The 19,703-nt window shown below is 47.5% G+C and overlaps 1 protein-coding gene across 3 annotated transcripts in view; it reads left to right on the top strand.

Annotated features, from left to right (window-relative positions):
- KNTC1 (kinetochore associated 1) overlaps nt 1-19,703 on the top strand; it is a 736,750-nt gene that overhangs the window by 563,799 nt on the left and 153,248 nt on the right. For all 3 annotated transcript variants that reach the window (XM_063964446.1, XM_063964444.1, XM_063964445.1), the window contains one exon: nt 788-998. In XM_063964446.1, coding sequence (XP_063820516.1) covers nt 788-998 — 211 coding nt within the window. The remainder of the gene's footprint in view (nt 1-787; nt 999-19,703) is intronic.

Genomic DNA, 19,703 nt, shown 5'->3' with positions numbered 1-19,703 from the left:
ACCAAATTCAGAAAAGGCCAATTCCACTAGGAAGGTGGGCTCTTCTTGGGCGGCTGCCCGAGGCGTCTCTGCATTACAGCTTTGCCGAGCAGCTACTTGGTTGGGTTCAAACACTTTTGCAAAATTCTACAAGTTTGATACCCTGGCTGATGAGGACCTTGCATTTGCTCAGTCGGTGCTGCAGAGTCATCTGCACTCTCCCGCCCGGTTGGGAGCTTTGGTATCAACCCCATGGTCCTTACGGAGTCCCCAGCATCCTCTAGGACGTAAGAGAAAATAAGATTTTAAACCTACCGGTAAATCTTTTTCTCCAAGTCCGTAGAGGATGCTGGGCGCCCGTCCCAGTGCGGACTACATCTGCAAGACTTGTATATAGTTGTTTTCATAAGGGTTATGTTACAGTTAGAATCGGTCTTTGACTGATACTGTTTTTTGTTCATACTGTTAACTGGTTGCGTAAATTCCAGGTTATATGGTATGATTGGTGTGGGCTGGTATGAATCTTGCCCTTAGATTAATAAAATCCTTTCCTCATATTGTCCATCTCCTCTGGGCACAGTTCTCTAACTGAGGTCTGGAGGAGGGGCATAGAGGGAGGAGCCAGTGCACACCCATACTAAAAGTTCTTTATAGTGCCCATGTCTCCTGCGGAGCCCGTCTATACCCCATGGTCCTTACGGAGTCCCCAGCATCCTCTACGGACTAGGAGAAAAAGATTTACCGGTAGTTTTAAAATCTTATTTTTTCTTGTGTTTTATTGATATTTTTGTTTCTCTTAACATTTCAGGAAGATGCTCATGAAAGAGCTGAAGTACTAATCAAGAAGCTAAGTGTGCAGTACCAGCGGTCGGCCACAGAAAATGTGCTGATAACACACAAATTAAACACTCCAGAATTTTTGAAACAAATTGGTAAACCAGCTACTTTAATTGTGTCACTCTATGAACATAGCAGTGTGAAGCAAAGAATACAAAATCCAACAGGCAGAGATTATCCAGGTCTGTACAAAAAGTAAAGCGATTTATCTTCTCAAACCTTTCAAATAGACAAATGTCAAGAAGAAATATTGCAAAGGGTTATTTATTGTGATAATTGCAGCTACTGAAAAAGTGTCAATTTTTTTTTTACCTGTATATTTCTGTACCACAACTTTATTTGATCTATCACTTTGGATCCATGAAATAGAGCTATCCTGACAAGTTTTACAGATTGGCAGCACATACTTTCTGCATTACATGCCTTGACAGGACAATTCCTTACAAGCAAGAAAATTCCATTAAATCTATTAGGTATATACAGTACATACCTATTTGCAAGTGCAACATGGTGCTGCAGTTTTTAGTCTTACTTACCCACCCTGACCTCTGCAGTATAATCATTGGGTAACTGACTACATGCTAATCCCATGACAGCCAGCACCTCCTTGTGGCACTTTTCCCTCACAGAAGGAAGCCTGACAAAATCTACATTATTAATTGTAGCATGTGAGGCTGGCAGTCATCTGGCACATGCCTGCAGGTGGTGCAGTTGATTTGGCAGAACTAGCCTAGCCTAAATTTTTCATCTGAGGCTGTTTGGCCACAGGTCTTAGGGCCTCGTAGTAATGCCACTGGAGGAGCCATCTTGAGCACAAAGCTTTGCAAATTCAGTGTGAGTCCTACTAAAGTTTTTGTTTGTCCTTTGTTAGGATTTTAAAGTCCACCTGTACAGTTACTGTAGGCCTGATGTGTCAGACTATGCTGTGGGTCAGTCCTGGGAGTTTTCTTCTCAAATGGAAGGCAGAGTGGAAGAGCATCCCAGCTTTGAGGATTCCTCGTCTTTTAGGTGGCAAGATGTAGACTATTTATGCCGCTTTCACATCGCAATGCCAGATTGCACCCAGGAATTGGAAACGGGTCCTTCCTGGGCGCGACCCAGCATTGGACACTTTCACATTGGCTTCCCAACCCGGCAATATGCCTGGTCTGGTAGAGAGAGGTGATAGCTGCAAATTCAAGGGTCCTAGCCTATAGAGAAAACAGCCTGTAAGTACTAAGCTGATGCGCTGTGCTCTCTATCCAACAGATGCCTTACCTCAGCAAATTACGTCCTATAGGATACTGGGGTCCACATTAGTACCATGGGGTATAGACGGGTCCACTAGGAGCCTTGGGCACTTTAAGAAATCAATAGTGTGCGCTGGCTCCTCCCTCTATGCCCCTCCTTCCAGACTCAGTTTAGACAATGTGCCCAGAGGAGCCGGTCACGCTTAGGGAAGTTCCTGAAGAGTTTTCTGCATTTATTTTCTGTTTGTTGTTTTCAGACATGGCTGGTTGGCACCAGCCTGTCTGCTTCGTGGGACTTAGGAGTGGGGGGACGGCCCAGGGTTAATGGTCCCGTTCCCCACTGGCAGGACACTGAGCTCCTGAGAGTCCTATTCGCAAGCCCCACCACGGCGTTCGTACAGTCCCGCAGCACACCGCCACCCCTAACAGAGCCAGAAGTAAGAAGGGTGGTGAGCAGGTGGATGGCGTCCCGGTTAGCAGGTCGCCGGCTGTAATGGGGCATTAGGATATGGAGTGCAGCACTGACATGCAGGCTGCGTCTCCAGGCTCAGTACAACATGCTGTGTGTGTGTGTTTCCGCTGTGAGGGGCGAGCTGAGCTTTTTTAACATTACCCTACACTGACAAAGCTTACAGGGGTTCTAACCCACTGTTAAGCTTCTCAGACACCTCAGCCAGTATAATATAACCGGGAAGACCGCGCGCCATTACGGGGGCGGGGCTTCACTATGAGCGGATCCAGCAGCTCACCAGCACCATTTTCCCTCTGCAGCTCACACTGACAGTACTTGGAGGGAAGCGCAGCTCCTCCACAAAGACTCCACGTTTCCTCAGCGGTACCAGGGGGTCATAGTAAGAGGGGGAGCGGTGTTAGAATACTAAGCCCTATTAAGGAGCTTAGTTTGCAACCCAGCTGAGCTTGGCTTTAGCATAAAGGGCGCGGTGTTACTGTGTGTGTGTGTGTGTGTGTGTGTGTGTGTGTGTGTGTGTGTGTGTGTGTGTCTTCACATTACCATGTCAAGGGAGTGTGTTTCCTGCACAGCAGAGTGTTTGTCTTTCCCGGGGGATTCAATACAGTGTACCCAGGATAGTACACATTCTCAGGCTAGTGGGTCTGAACCCGCATGGATGGATTCCCTTAAAGGTATGATCTCACATATTTCTAATAGATTATCCCATAATGAGAAAGAGACGCAATACCTAAAACAGTCTGTTTAGGACCTTATGACTAGAGATTCAGTTCCCATACCAGTGTCTCAGACCCCTGCCATTTGTCCACAAAAGCATACTCTGGCCCAAATTCTGCAGGCTGACAATGATGATGATGTATCAGACGCGGAGGAGGGTGAAGTGGACTCGTGTGGGGGGGATGCAGCCCTGTCACAAGGAATACAGGCCCTGATAGAAGCTAGTAGAGAAGTCCTGCACACTCCTGACAAGGTGGCGGGGGTGGATGAGGAACCTTATTTTAATGTAAAAAAGAAATCCTCTGCTACTTTCCCTGCTTCAAAGGAGTTAAATTCTCTGTTTGAAGAAACTTGGGTTAATCCAGACAAGAAGTTTCAGATCCTTAAAAGGTTACTCACATCCTTCCCGTTTCCTCAGGATGATAGGAAAAAGTGGGAAAATCCACCGATTGTTGACGCATCGGTATCTAGGTTGTCACGTAAGATAGTCTTACCTGTCCCTGGGGCAGCCTTCTTAAAGGACACGGCTGACCGCAAATTTGAGACCACTCTCAAATCCCTGTACACAGCTGCTGGGGTGGCCCAGAGACCCACTATTGCTTGTGCATGGATCACTAGGGCCATTGCAAAATGGTCTGGTAATCTAACTGACGGGTTAGATTCCTTATCCAGGGGGGAGATAATTTTACTCCTACAGCATATACAGGACTCTGCTAATTTTATGGTGGAGGCCATAAAGGAAATTGGTTTGCTCAAAGCACGCACCACTGCCATGGCAGAGTCAGCACGCAGGGGCTTATGGCTACGCCAGTGGACTGCGGATGCAAGGAAAGGCGTGGAAAGCCTACCATTCACAGGTGAAGCTCTTTTTGGAGATGAACTGGATACGTGGATATCCAAGGCTACGGCGGGTAAGTCTACATACCTTCCTTCCGCAGCACCCCCAGCTAGGAAAACCTACTCTGCTCCAACTCTGCAGTCCTTTCGGACAGCAAAATTTAAAAGTAAATCCAAAGGGTCTTCTACAGCTTTCAAAGGCAATAGAGGTAAACCCAGAAAACCTGCAACTGCAGTTTCACAGGAACAGACCTCCAGTTCTGCTTCCTCAAAGCCTTTAGCATGACGGTGGACGACACTGCCTGAAAACAGGCAGGTGGGAGCCTGATTTAAGATATTTCAGTCACATATGGGCAACATCATGCCTGGATCCATGGGTCAAAGATCTTATCGCCCAGGTCTACAGACTGGAGTTTCAGGAACTCCCACCTCACAGATTTTTCAAATCAGGCTTACCAGCTTCTCCAGACGCAAGCAGGACTTTACAGACAGCAATTCAAAAACTAGTACAGACTCAGGTCATTGTTCCAGTTCCACTTCAACTGCAAAACAAGGCTTATTATTCCAACCTGTTTGTGGTACCGAAACTGGACGCTTCGGTAAGGCCCATTTTAAACCTCAAGTCACTGAACCCGTACTTACGGGTGTTCAGATTGAAGATGGAGTCTCTGTGAGCGGTTATCTCCGTTCTGGAGGAGGAGGAATTCCTGGTGTCTCTGGATATCAAGGATGCGTACCTTCATATTCCGATATGGCCGCCTCATCAGGCTTATCTATGGTTTGCATTACAGGACTGTCATTACCAGTTCCAGGCCCTGCCATTTGGCCTCTCCACGGCACCGAGGGTGTTCACCAAGGTAATGGCAGAGATGATGTTTTTCCTCCGCAAGCAAGGAGTGAACATATTACCGTACCTGGACGATCTGCTGATAAAAGCACCATCCTTGGAGAGGTTAGACAACATTGCCGTCTCCACACGACTTCTCCAGGGTCACGGGTGGATTCTGAACCTGCCAAAATCTCACCTGGAACCAACACGGGGATTCCGTTCCTGGGGCTGATACTGGAAACGGAGGCACAGAAGGAATTCCTTCCATTGGAAAAGGCATTGGTAATTCAGTCAATGGTGCGGGACTTCTAAGACCGACTCAGATATCGGTGCATCTATGCATTCGCCTCCTGGGGAAGATGGTCGCATCTTACAAGGCACTGCAGTATGGAAGGTTTCACGCAAGGCCCTTCCAGCTGGGTTTGTTGGACAAATGGCCCGGATTGCATCTTTACATGCACCAGAGGATACGTCGGTCGCCAAAAGCCAGGATTTCTCTTCTGTGGTGGCTTCAGACTTCTCACCTAACGAAGGTTCGGAATTCAAAATTGGATTCTGCTAACTACAGACGCAAGCCTCAGAGGTTGAGGAGCAGTCACCCAAGGGGAACAGTTCCAAGGAAAATGGGCAAGTCAGGAATCCATTCTTCCGATCTACATTCTGGAAATAAGGGCCATATACAACGCCCTTCTACAGGCATCACATCTTCTTCAGGATCACGCCATTCAGGTTCAGTCGGACAATGTGACGGTGGTAGCGTACATAAACAGACAGGGCAGAACGAAGAGCAGAGCAGCAATGTCAGAGGTAACAAGTATCCTATGGGCAGAACGTCACACTGTGACGTTGTCCGCAGTCTTCATTCCGGGAGTGGACAACTGGGAAGCAGACTTCCTCAGCAGACACGACCTCCGCCCAGGGGCCTTCACTTGGGGGTTTCCGGGTGATTGACACGTTGGTGGGGAATTCCACAAATCGACATGATGGCCTCTCGTCTCAACAAGAAGCTCAAGCGGTATTGTTCCAGGTCGAGAGACCCACAAGCAGTGGCGGTGGACGCTCTGGTGACTCCATGGGACTACCAGGTGGTGTACGTGTTTCCACCACTTCCATTGATCCCAAGAATTCTCAAAAGAATAAAAAGGGAAAAGGTTCAAGCTTTTCTCATTGCTCCGGACTGGCCAAGAAGGGCCTGGTACGCAGATCTTACTGGAGATGCTCCTAGAGGACCCTTGATTTCTACCTCTTCGCGAGGATCTTCTACAACAGGGGCCGTTCGTCTATCACGGCTTACCACGGCTACGTTTGACGGCATGGAGGTTGTGTGTCAAATTCTAGCCCAGAAAGGGATCCCGGACAGGGTTATTCCAACCTCGATTCAAGCCAGAAAGGGGGTAACATCTAAACATTACCACCGTATTTGGAAAAACTACATCTCTTGGTGTGCGAACAGGAAATTTCCAGAGGTGGAAATTCAACTCGGACGTTTTCTCCTTTTTCTGCAGTCAAGAGTGGATGTGGGCCTACGTTTGGGCTCCTTTAAAAGTCCAGATTTCTGCCTTATCCATTTTCTTCCAGAAACAATTGGCTTCTCTTCCGGAGGTTTAGACACTTTTGAAGTTTGTTCTGCACATCCAACCGCCCTTTGTGTCTCCTACGGCACCTCGGGATCTCAACATGGTGTTGCAGTTCCTGCAGTCGGATTGGTTTGAGCCTTTACAGGACGTTGAAGTCCAGTTTCTTACGTGGAAGGCCGTCACACTGATGGCCTTGACTTCAGCAAGACGTGTGTCGGAGCTGGGTACGTTGTCTCACAAAAGCCCTTTTTTTGTTTTTCATGAAGATCGTGCTAAACTCAGAACTCAACAGCAATTTCTTCCAAAGGTGGTGTCTGCGTTTAATATCAACCAACTTATTGTGGTTACCGACACCTCTGCTACTTCAAAGTCCTTGGATGTTGTGAGGGCTTTGAAGATCTATGTGAAGCGGAAAGCTTGTCACAGAAATGCGGACTCGCTGTTTGTTCTCTATGATCCCAATAAAATTGGGTGTCCTGCTTCAAAGCCGTCTGTTGCTCGCTGGATCAGGCTTACTATCCAGCATGCTTATTCTACGGCAGGTTTGCCGGTTCCAAGATCTGTACAGGCCCACTCTACTAGGTCAGTGGGCTGTCCGGGGTGTCTCAGCTTTACAACTCTGCCGAGCAGCTACTTGGTCAGGTTCGAACACGTTTGCGAAGTTCTGCAAGTTCGATACTTTGGCATCTGAGGACCTTCAGTTTGGTATATCTGTTCTGCAGGAACCTCAGCACTCTCCCACCCGGTTTGGGAGCTTTGATACGTCCCCATGGTACTAATGTGGACCACAGTTTCCTCCCGGACGTAAGAGAAAATAGGATTTTAATTACCTACTGGTAAATCCTTTTCTCGTAGTCCGTAGAGTATATTGGGCGCCCGCTCAGTGCTTCGTGTTTTTACTGCACTGTTACTTGGTTCAGTATTGTTGTTGGTTCAGCTGTTGCTGTTCCTGTTCAAGTTTGGTTAGCATGGCTTTCCTCTTGTTTGTGTGTGCTGGTTTGAATCTCACCACTGTTATTTAAAATCCTTCTCTCAAAGTATGTCCGTCTCCTCGGGCACAGTTTCTAGACTGAGTCTGGTAGGAGGGGCATAGAGGGAGGAGCCAGCTCACACTATTGATTTCTTAAAGTACCCAAGGCTTCTAGTGGACCCGTTTATACGCCATGGTACTGATGTGGACCCCAGTATCCTCTACGGACTACGAGAAAAGGATTTAGCGGTAGGTAATTAAAATCCTATTTTTGAGTGTATTTACCATTTCACTAGGGTGAGAGAGGAGTCCTTTGCCATTTATCCAGCCCCCCATACACACCACACACACCCGCTTCCTTGGACAGGGTTGTTTAGAGTGGTTCTAGTTCCTAGTTGTTGCTGACGTCATCTGTAACAGTCACCACCGACTTCTGAGAGTGCACCTGTCTCCAGCCAGCTTCCATTCCAGCATGCTGCAAAGAAAAGCCAGTGGACGCTTTCCTGCACTGCATGACACCGCCAACACCCCTTTGCCAGAGCCAGATGATGTCTTAAATAGGCAAGGAGAGGGTTTCTGAGTTGCATCTTTTTTTTTTTCTCCAATATATATTTTATTGAGGTTCACAACGTACAATAAGTATTAGCAGGAGAAAACATATGACCCTGCCATTATACAAAACAGATTGAGTCATATAGCAACGAATCATATGGGTGGTGGGGCATGAAGGAGGACCTCATATTTTCCATTTTTTAACAATAAACATCATAATTATTACAAACAATGGATTTACATAAGTCAAGCGAAAACTCTTCTTACAATAATATCAAACATAAATCCGGTATACAAAGAGACCAAAACCCTAAACAGTGTAACATACTAATGTGTTCGTCCCGTCGGGGAACACAGAAACCAAAACAATAAACTAATATATAAAAAGAAAAAAAAATCTAATACTACCTGCCTAGACTAGGGGACCACCGACCCATCCATGGAGACATCATCAGAGCTGAAGGAATTGCATAGTAGACGGAGAGCCATAGAAATGAGATAGAACAGATAGAAGAGGGAGGCACGGAAAGCTAAGGCTGGCTTCAGAGATTAGTGCAATAAGGAAGAGAGGGAGGGAGAAGATACAGAAGAAATGAGGGGAGAAGGATCAGGCGGTAGTAGGAGAGAGAGGAATTGGAGGATTGTCAGCTAGGAGCTGTGGTGCAAGAAAAACTCTGTTGAATGGCAAGTTTTGTTATATTGGGCAATCTGTGGATAAATCATTCCCAACATTGAAACAATGCAGGGGTGAGTATTTCCTTATTGAGAGATGTTTCCAGCCAGTCCATTGTGAATAGAAAGAGTAACCTGGAGGTCACCAGTGGCAATGTGGGGGGAGTATCAGAGATCCACTGCTGGAGTATGGCTTTCCTGCCTACCGCCGATAGACTCATCACTATTTTCGTGTCTTGTGAGGGAATATCGGGTTGATCAAGGATATGGCCGAAGAGAGCCCAAGAGACAGTGCATTGAAAGTGCAAACCCAACTCGGAGATACCATAGCCCCTCACCTCAGCCCAAAAAGTTTGAACGGAGGGGCAATGCCAAAAGCAATGCATAAGATCAGCTAAAGGTGCAGAGCACTTTTTACAATCAGCCGAGTCAGATAAGCCCATCAAGGAGCTCCTCTTTGGAGAGATATAGGCTCTATGTAGAATTTTATAAGACATTTCCTGATATAGGCTAGCCGGAATAAGTTTCAATGAGGCATGGAAACTGTTCATTACGGCCTCAGGGGACATTGAGGGAATTTGAGAGGACCATGTCTGAACTTGAGCAAGATCAGTAGTGGGTATATGTTCTGTGCGTATGCGGGCATAAATGGTCGAAATAGAATACGTCCCAGAACGCAGGAGCGTATCTAGAGAGTTAATAAAATCTGATGGATGAAGATAAGAGAGGACCGATTGTACATAGTGTGAGGCTTGAAAGAATTGAAATGTGTGGTGGGGATTAATATTATATTTGGTGAGCACTTCAGCAAAGGAGAGTGTTTTTTTCCTAGAATCAATAAGATCACCAACTTGTCTAATCCCTGCCGTATGCCAATCAATGAAAGGAAAGGAGGCCTGACCTCTCTGGAATTGCAGGTTACCGACCAGAGGGAGAAATAAAGAGTATGTGTGCTTTAGAGACTTTCTAGATAGTCGCCACGCCGCAATGGTAGGGGTTAAAAGTAAATTGTCAAGATGAGGGGGCAACAATTCGGATCTATTTGCATGGAGGAGAAAGCTGAGGGATAAGGGGGCACAAAGCTGGGAATCAATCAACGAGTCGGTAAAGACTGACGTGCCTCTAAGCCAGTCCATGGCAAAGCAGAGAAGACATGCTCTATTGTATTGCTCTATGCCTTGCAGATTCATTCCCCCATTCTGTATCGTCTGGGATAACTTGAAGAAGCTTATTCTAGGTCGTTTATCGCCCCAGATAAATTTAGAAATAGATGAGTTAAGGGAGGATAAATCAGATTTTGAGAGCAGGACTGGAACCATCTGAAGGACATAGAGCAATTTGGGGAAACTAGCCATCTTAACTAGGTTGCAATGTCCCATTAAATTAAGGGGCAATTTTTGCCAGAGCGCTAATGCAGTCTGAATTTTAGCGAGGATGGGGCGTATATTATCTGAATAAATACGAGTAGGGTCGGAGGGGAGAAGGACTCCAAGATAAGTGATATGAGTGGGGGCCCAGCGAAATGGGAAAGGGGTATCCTAGCCCGCGGTGACCTGAGCAGATAAGGCCAAAGCCTCTGATTTGTCCTAATTAATGGAAAAACCGGCAAAGGAGGAGAAATTTTCAATAATGCTCTGTAGTGCAGGAATAGATTTTCTCGGGTTAGAAGTAAAAAGGAGAACATCGTCCGCAAATGCCATCAGTTTCACCTCCCTGTTGCCTATCCCAATACCCCGGAAGGTGGAGACATTAAGGATATATCGTAAGAAGGGTTCCAGAGCCAAATTGAAAAGAAGGGGGAGAGAGGGCAGCCCTGCCTAGTGCATCTTTCAAGAATAAAAGGGGACGAGGGAATATTATTGACTACTACCTGTGCAGAGGGATTGTTATAAAGGGAGTTGACAAGACCGCGGAAGTTCTCACCAAAGTGCTGATGAATCAAAACCCTTGTTAAGTGAGGCCAAGCGATCTTGTCAAAGGCCTTTTCTGCATCAAGGTTTATCAGGACATTATCCGTGACGTTGTGAGAGCGTGAGTGAATGATGGCCGCTAAGGTGGTTCTAATACCCTGTACAGATTGACGGTTTTTAATAAAGCCCATCTGCGCAGGCGATATAATGCGGGAAAGGCAGGGTTGTAATCTGTTGGCCATCAATTTCGTGAGAATTTTGAAGTCCTGATTAAGCAGGGAAATCGACCATTAAGAGCTGGTCAGGGAAGGGTCTTTGCCAGGTTTCGCCAAAACTACTATAGTTGCTTCGTTGAATCTAAGTGGCGTGGTCTTGGAGGTGAGAATGTGGTTGTAAAGAGATGTAAGAGTGGGAGCTAATTCGTCTCGGAGCATCTTATAAAATTCCGCGCCAAAGCCATCAGGCCCCGGGCTTTTATTATTAGGTAAAATCTTGATGATTTCAACAACCTCTTCAACCGTGACCGGACACTCCAGAGAGTCTCTCTCCTCCCGGGTCAGGGCTGGGAGGGCAGCCGCTTCCAGAAAGGAGCGATTAGCTTCCGGGTCATCAGGGCTCCTGGCGTATAGAGATTGATAAAAGCTCCTGAATTCGGTACATATAGTTTCAGGGTCAGTAGTCAATGTGCCCGAGCTATTAATGGCATTAACCCATGTGCGGGATTTAGGGCCTTTGGTGAGATTAGCTAGCAGTTGCTTATTACCCCACCTGTGAAATCTGTTACGTTGATAGTCGTAGGACAATTGGGCTCGTTCCGTGAGGAATGTGTCATATAGAAGTTTAGCAGAAAGATAAGCTTCTTTATGTGCGGGGGTGTTATGTTGGGTGTATCGTCTGTATGCGGAGGTGAGAGTAGTGCTTAAAATGTGTAAATGGGAAGAAAACTTCTTCCGTTTAGAATGAGTGTAGGACATGATATGGCCTCGAAGAACGGCCTTTGCCGCGCCCCCAAAAATTGGCGAATCTAGAGTCTGATCGCCATTATCCAGAACGTAATTGAGCCAGGACTGTTAAAGGTGGAGAAGAAAGTCAGCAGACTGGCGTAGATATGCAGGGAAACGCCACCTAGGCACACTACGGGGGGGTAGGGTTAGACAGATGTGGAGAGAAACCGGGGCATGGTCGGATATAATAATATTCTCAATGGAGGTGTGAGAAACCTTGGGGAGGAGGTCTGTGATCGTAAAAATATAGTCTATTCGAGAGTGAGAGGAGTGAGGGTGGGAAAAGAAAGAGAAATCTTTCTGGGTAGGGTGAAGGATACGCCAGGGATCTAAAAGGTCCAATTGAGTGCAGGAGGAAAGTAGCTGAGCAGAGGATGTATGAGTAGTGGAGCTTACCCCGGATCTGTCCATGGATGGGTCGATTACCAAATTGAAATCCCCACCGACAACCAGGTTTTGGCTATCCCAATTAACAAGAGTCGTTAAAAGATCTGCAAAGAAGGAGTCAGGTGAAACATTAGGTGTATAAACAATAAGAAGGGTATAGACACTGTTGTTAATATTTACGTCCAGTAGCAGAAATCTACCCTCGGGGTCACAAAGTTTCCTGATTACAGAATATTGGAGATTGGCGTGAAATAGTACCGCTACCCCCCTATGTAGAGTGATATGGGGATGAGATACATTCTCCAATCCAAGGGGCACGCAAGGTGTGTTTAGGGTCATCTAGCCAGTGCGTCTCTTGGAGAAAGACAATATGTGGAGACATACGCTTCAGGTGGGATATCACCTTTTTCCTTTTGACCGGGTGATTAAGACCCTCCACATTCCAAGAGATAATGTGGAGTGACGGAATATTTTGGTTACCGTCTACATGAGATGGAGGGTGGGTGTCAGAAGACATAAGACATATCAACCCACCCCTACTGGGAAAAATATAAACGACTAAATGTAGAGAATAAGATAGGGTCCCAGCGAGGGGGGGGACTCCCCCAATGGAGGGAAGGGGTCCCAGCCCAGGCAGACACAACCAACAAAATACAAAAACTGTAACAAAAACATCAAGAGAACACAAAAAAAATAAAAGGGAGAAACAGATCGAGTGTGCGATAGCCACACTCAGGGCAATTTGTATGTGAGACCCAAGCGTAGGCTTGGATGGCAAAGAGTCACCAGCTGGTAAAGTCAAATCTCGCTCAAGTGTTGGCTACAGTGAAATGCCGTCGGGCCTCCTCGGGATCATCAAAAAAAACGCAGCCTGCCATCTTCAAAGACTCTAAGACGAGCTGGGTAGAGTAAGGAGAATCTGATCTTTGCCTCAAAGAGATGCTTGCAGACGGGGGCAAACTCCCTGCGCTTCGCGGCCACCACAGCGGAGAAGTCCTGGAAAATGAGGAGACGGTCACCGTTGACTGAGAGACTAGCAGACTTGCGGTAATGATCAAGGAGTCTTGACTTATCAGCATAGTTCAGGATTCTCATTATGACTGGGCGAGGGCGCCCAGAGGAAGTTTTGTGTTCAGGCCCTAGCCTATGGGCTCTTTCAATGACAAGAGGGACTCCTTTCAAATCCATGGATAGTTGTTCCGGAATGCCTGTCGAAAGGAGATCTAGGAGCTCATGGCCTTTTATCGACTCTGGTATGCCTATGACCCTCAGATTTTTACGCCTACTGCGATTTTCGAGGTCATCTACTTCTCCGAGAGGTCAGAGACCTCTACTTGCTTAGCTTGTAAGGAAAGTTGCGCTTCCTCTAAGTTGTCTTCCAGAGTCGATATCGTTTGCTCCGCTTCATCAAGGCGGGTGGAGTGTTGGTTGAGCAGTGTCGAGGAGGACTCTGTCTTCTTTGATGCCCGCCAACTTCTCATCGAGAAGTGGACCCAAGACCGCTAACAAATCCTTATGTTTCATTTTAGGTTGCTTCACAAGTGGTCGTGATTTGTGGGAACGCTGAGATAGTGAGCGTGTATTCAAGTGATCAGAATTAGAGGAGTCGCCACAGGGAGTGTCCTCTCGAGATTGCAGAGTAGTGCCTGCGGACATTATGGGCAGGGGTATCAGGAACTTTTCCATGCAGGGGTGTCTTACAGAAAGGAGCGGCCCCAAAGCGCAGAGGGCCTGAGTAGTAAAGGGTGTAGCGGGTCTCACATACTAGATACTGAGAATTAGAACAGCCACATTTCGGTCACAGCACTCAGAAAATGGAGGAAGTGCGGAAGTCCCTCAGCCAGAGACGATATCCGGAGCAGGAACGTGGTCCAGGGTAGGGATGCGTACCAGTCCTCCGTACTATCTCTCCGGAATCACCAATGCGGACAGCCGTTTAGAGGAATGCAATGATTAAAACGTGTAGCGGGGGGCCAGCGGGAGCCGAGGCCCACCCCTAGGCCAAACTGGTGTGGAGTAGATGGAGCACAATCCGGGGGGCCAGTAATACAGATGTGTTGGTATTCCACTGTGTAACAGGCAGGCCCAGTCGTATAAAACAGCGGTTTCTTCTCTTTCCCCTGTGCTACTGTGCAAATCAGTAATAAAATGGCTGCCACGCTGGGCAGCAAGTGAGGTGAAAGAACTGTGAGAGGCAACAGCAGCAGGGCTCCAACTCCAAACAGGGCTTGAGATAGGCTGGATGGAGCAATCTCTCTAAGGGGGTGAAAGGAGCACTGATCCCTGTGCCCCAATCCGCCCAGCGGCTTAGCGTCTCGGCATCCTGCTCCGGCAGCAGCGCACGTGATCCGGCCGTCTCCGCGCCGCTCCCCGGCCAGACCGCCGCACGGCTCCAGGCGGTGAGAGGGAGTTAGGTAAGAGGAGGCAGTGTGGGGTCACTCACGGGGGGTGTCCGGAGATGGAGGGATGGCCCGCTATATGTATTCGCGGCACGTCCGGAAGTCCGGGGCCGCTTCCAAATCGAGGTCCCGACTTCAGTAGGAGGGCCAGGCCGCAATCCGCAGGAGCCTCCACGGCGCTCCTCGATTCCGCGGACCCGATCAGGCAGCAGCAGGGGGATGCAGAGGGGACTTGGGGGAAGTATATGTGGCGGAGGAGCGGGCCCAAGCAGGCCAGGAGGGCAGGACTTGCGATGTTAAAGCAGGAGCTCAGGATAGCTGCAACTGCTCTCCTCCCGTGCCAGGCCACGCCCTCCTCCTGAGTTGCATCTTAATAAGACCTGAGCCATAGAGTTAAGCCTGGGAGCACAGAGAGGGAAGGCAAAAAAAAAAAAACATACCAATCTATTTAGTGCTGATCTACTCATTTCAGCACTTAATAAAAACTGAGGAGGTGTTGGAGGGAAGGAGCCTATATACTGCTGAAAGTTAGCTCATTAAGTGTTGACGCCTGTATCCCTCCTAACATGGTTATAAAGTGTTCTCACAGATGAAAGAAAAATAAATCTAGGGGACATGGCTCTTGATGCTGGTTTCATTGGGGACATATGTTCTCGCTGGAAAATCAAGTAGTCCAACTAATAGAATGCAATCCTTACTTCTCATAGAGGATAACAACGGGAAACAAAATTGTTCAGCTAAGCAGCCAAACACTCATACTCATACATAAATATTCCAGTCCTTGGAATAAAGCATGTAGCTAAATTTTAAGGAACTATCCGTATTTATTATGTTATGACCTTTTGTTCAACACACTATAGTATACATATGTTATTCATATTATGACAGCTATGCAGTCTATAGTGTCCTCTGCTTTCCATGTCAAGTATACAGTGCAGTACTGAATTTACTAGTTTGCAGTTTCATTTCCCATTTGCTGACCATCCCAGAAAGCAGCACCCCTCATTCTAGACCACCATAGAAAGCAGCACCAGCATCAATATTCCAGCCCTTGGAATAAAGCATGAAGCTAAATTTTAAGGAAATATCCGTATTTATTATGTTATGACCTTTTGTTCAACATACTATTATATACATGTGTTCATATTGTGACAGCTATGCAGTGTACAGTCTCTGCTTTCCATGTCAAATATTCATTGTAGTACTGAATTTACTAGTATGCAGTACCTTTTCCCATTTGCTGACCATCCTAGAAAGCAGCACCCCTTATTCTATTGCTGACCCTGCTCTAGATGCTTAACATTGGTGTTCCTTAACTAGTATTTTGGAAATAACAGTTTTCTAGCTGAACATAGTATCCAAGGCTATAGTATTTAATATATTGGCATCAATATCTGGGAGTGGTACAAAATATAGTTGTCAATTGGTACTAAACCATTACTTCAGCTAGTGCATTATAATGTGCACAGCTTAATACAGAATACAGGTTGAATCCGATGGGCATTTTGCCTCTTTTCAACCTCATTAACTATGGGGGTCATTCAGACCCGATCGCACGCTAGCTTTTTTTGCAGCGGTGCGATCGTGTCGTAACTGCGTATGCTCCGCAATGCGCAGGCGCGTCAGGCGACAGGGATCGCCGGACAGCAACGGATGTAACGAAGAAAGCGATCGCAAGAAGATTGACAGGAAGAGGCCTTTTGTGGGTGTCAACTGACCGTTTCTAGGGAGTGTCCAGAAAAACGCAGGCGTGCCCAGCCATTTGGAGGGAGAATTCCTAACATCATCTCCTGCCCAGATCATTGCAGCAGCTGAGTAAGTCCTGGGCTGTGCAGAGACTGCACAAACTTTTGTTTGTGCAGCTCTCTGCACAAGCGATCGCACCCCTGCACAGCGATTATCCCCTCCCCCTGTAGGCGGCAACTACCTGATCGCAGCACTGCAAAAAACTGCCTGCGTGCGATCAGGTCTGAATCACCCCCTCTGTTACTATGTAACTAATAATGGCTCTAGTGCCACAATCTAGTTCAACACACCATTATGAGGCTATTATAAAAAAAAAAGTAAAAAAACAAAAATAAATTCCTGTACTGCATTCCAGTTTAAAAAGTTTATTTGCATAAAATCATTTTTACATCCAGTGATCAAGACATTTCTACTGTATAAATGTTGTAACCACAAATGATAGTGCTGCTTTCTCTTAACGTCCTAGAGGATGCTGGGGTCCACATTAGTACCATGGGGTATAGACGGGTCCACCAGGAGCCATTGGCACTTTAAGAGTTTGAGAGTGTGGGCTGGCTCCTTCCTCTATGCCCCTCCCACCAGACTCAGTTTAGACAATGTGCCCGGAGGAGCCGGTCACAGCTAAGGGAGCTCTCCAGAGTTTCCTTAGTAAAGTTTAGTTTTAGAGTTTATTATTTTACAGGGAGGCTGCTGGCAACAGCCTCCCTGCATCGAGGGACTGATGGGGGGAGCAGTTTCCGCCCTGCGGGGTCTGAGCCACTGTCTCTGCTGACCGGACACTGAGCTCCAGAGGGGATAGATCGTTCCCCGCCGCAGGGGATCGCTCACCCCAGCAGCATGCCGCCACCACCTTACAGAGCTGAAGATTGTGGCGAGTGAGTCACCGACCCACCCTAGCAAACGGGGGGCCAGTGTGAAGATGGCTTCATCAGGATAGGAGCGCAGTATTAACTGCGCTCCGGAGGCTCAGCGGTACATAGTGCGGCGCTGTGAGCTGCGCCCTGAGTCAGCGCCTATACCCTACACTGGTCACACAGCCTGTCGGGGTCCCCGGATCTCAGCGAGCATCAATCCTCAGGCCAGTATAATCCTGTGAAGAGCTGGACCACAGCACCATTTTGGGGGTGGAGCTTCTTCTCAGAGCGGACCCAGCGTTTCCGCGCCATTTTCCTGCCTACACAGCGCTGTAAGTGAAGAGCAAGTCTCTCCACAGCAACTCCAGCTATCTATCACGGTACCAGGGGGTTGTAGAAGGGTGGGGGGGGAGGCTGCAAAACTACTGTGTAACCTATTAAGGTGCGCAGTCAGCGCTGATAGGGGGTCTCCCTTTATATTAAAAGCGCTGTGTGTGGGTTGGCTCCAATCTGTGTCTCTCTTGCCATTTTTGGGGATGAAACTCTGTCTGCCCTCCCCTGTGTGTTTGGAGTGTCTGTGGTCTCCATTAAGCAATGTCCAGGGTCTCTGTGTCGTATGCTGCAGAGAATATGTCCTCTCAGGATGAGCCCATTCCATGTAATCGGGATTGCACTGGTTTAGCACAGATTCCAGCAAGGGTGCCGGAGTGGTTATCCTCTATCAAATCTATAATTTCTCAGATTTCAAATAGGGTTGCACAAAATGAATCTGCAACTCAGGCTTTACAGAACTCTATGGCAGTCTGGCCCAGTTCTGGTATATCAGGACTCCCCGCTGTATATTCACATAAACGTGCTCTTGCTCAGATCATGCAGGATAATACCGATTCTTTTACTGCAGACGGTGACGGGGATGTGTTGCGGGGGGCTGCATCTCTTGCAAAAGGGGTGCAGTTGATGATAGAGGCTATTAGGGATGTATTGAATATTGCTGATACAACACCCGAGCAATAAAGGAAGGTATATACAGCGCTTTAAAACTGGATATGAAAGACCAAGTGTATTTTATTACATAAAAGATTGTAACAAATAAACAATTTTAAAATTGCATATAAAATTGTGTCAAAAAGGGCGAGCACAGCATTATATTTGGTATACCACCACATAGGAAGCCGGACAAGATCCACTGTATAGAATCCAAGGAAATTGAGCCACAGTCCTGGGTGCAGTTTTCAATGCTAACAGGTATCAGTCCACATGGATTATGGAAACAGACCTTTGCTTGATTCCGGACAGAAGGTCAGTCCTATTTAAAGCTGGGTCTCTTGTACCTTTGTGGACATCTGCCAATTCCCCATGAAAGCTTGTTAGATGGACTTCTAGGCGTATTCCAAGTTTGGGTAGTAGAATCTGTGGTGCCCGGCTCCTGTAAATCAACGCGTTTCGCTGTATCCACAGCTTTATCATACCTTGATAAAGCTGTGGATACAGCGAAACGCGTTGGACTGTGGTTGCGCCAGTGGTCTGCCGACGCGGAATCCAGGAGAAGTGTGGAGACCCCACGCAGGTCTGGCTATCTTTGGGGATGCGTTAGATGCGTGGATCTCCACGGCTACGGCTGGTAAGTCACCCTTTCTTCCCTCAGCTACACCTGTTCCGAAGAAACCCTTTTCTTCAGTTACATCACAGCCCTTTCGGTCTAACAAGCCCAGAAAGACCAAGCCGTCCAACACCTTCTTTCGGGGAGGTCGGCCAAAGTTCAAGAAACCTGCGGCTTCAGGTTCCCAGGAACAGAAACCTGCTTCAGGTACACCAAAGTCCTCCGCATGACAGTGTACTGCACGCCCCGGAGATGGGGCCGGTGGGAGCGAGACTCAGACATTTCAGTCATATCTGGGTGTCCTCTGGCCTGGACCCCTGGGTGCAAGAGATTGTGTCCCAGGGGTACAGGCTGGAATTTCAAAATCTCCCTCCTCACCGATTTTTCAGATCAGGCTTGCCAGCTCTGCTGGCAGACAGGACTGTTCTGCAAGAAGCCGTCCAGAAGTTGGTGGAGGCACAGGTTATTGTGCCAGTACCTCCTCATATGCAAAACAAAGGTTACTATTCGAACCTTTTTGTGGTACCGAAACTGGATGGTTCGGTCAGGCCCATTCTGTACTTAAAATCACTAAACCTCTTTCTGAGGGAGTTCAAGTCCAAAATGGAGTCTCTAAAGGCAGTGATATCAGGTCTGGAGGAGGGGGAATTCCTAGTATCCCTGGATATCAAGGATGCGTACCTCCACATTCCGATTGGGCTGCCGCATCAAGCTTATCTTCGATTCGCATTGTTGGACTGTCACTTTCAGTTCCAGGCCCTCCCTTTCAGGCTCTCCACAGCACCGAGGGTATTCACCAAGGTGATGGCGGAAATGATGATTCTCCTCCGCAGACAGGGGGTGAACATAATTCCGTATCTGGACAATCTGCTGATGAAGGCAAGGAGAATCTGTTACGGTCCATAACACTCACGACCCAACTTCTCAGGGAACATGGTTGGATCCTGAATCTTCCAAAATCACAATTGGAACCAACCAGGAGGTTGTCCTTTCTGGGAATGATCCTCGACACGGAGGTGCTAAGGGTGTTTCTCCCAGAGGAAAAGGCATTGGTGATTCAAACGATGGTCCGGGATGTCCTGAAGCCAGTCAGTTCATCAGTGCATTCGCCTTCTGGGGAAGATGGTGGCCTCTT

Source organism: Pseudophryne corroboree, chromosome 1, assembly GCF_028390025.1.
Source record: "Pseudophryne corroboree isolate aPseCor3 chromosome 1, aPseCor3.hap2, whole genome shotgun sequence".
NCBI lineage: Eukaryota > Metazoa > Chordata > Amphibia > Anura > Myobatrachidae > Pseudophryne > Pseudophryne corroboree.
Note: the sequence above shows the minus strand (reverse complement) of the source record. Positions and strands in the feature narration are given on the sequence as shown.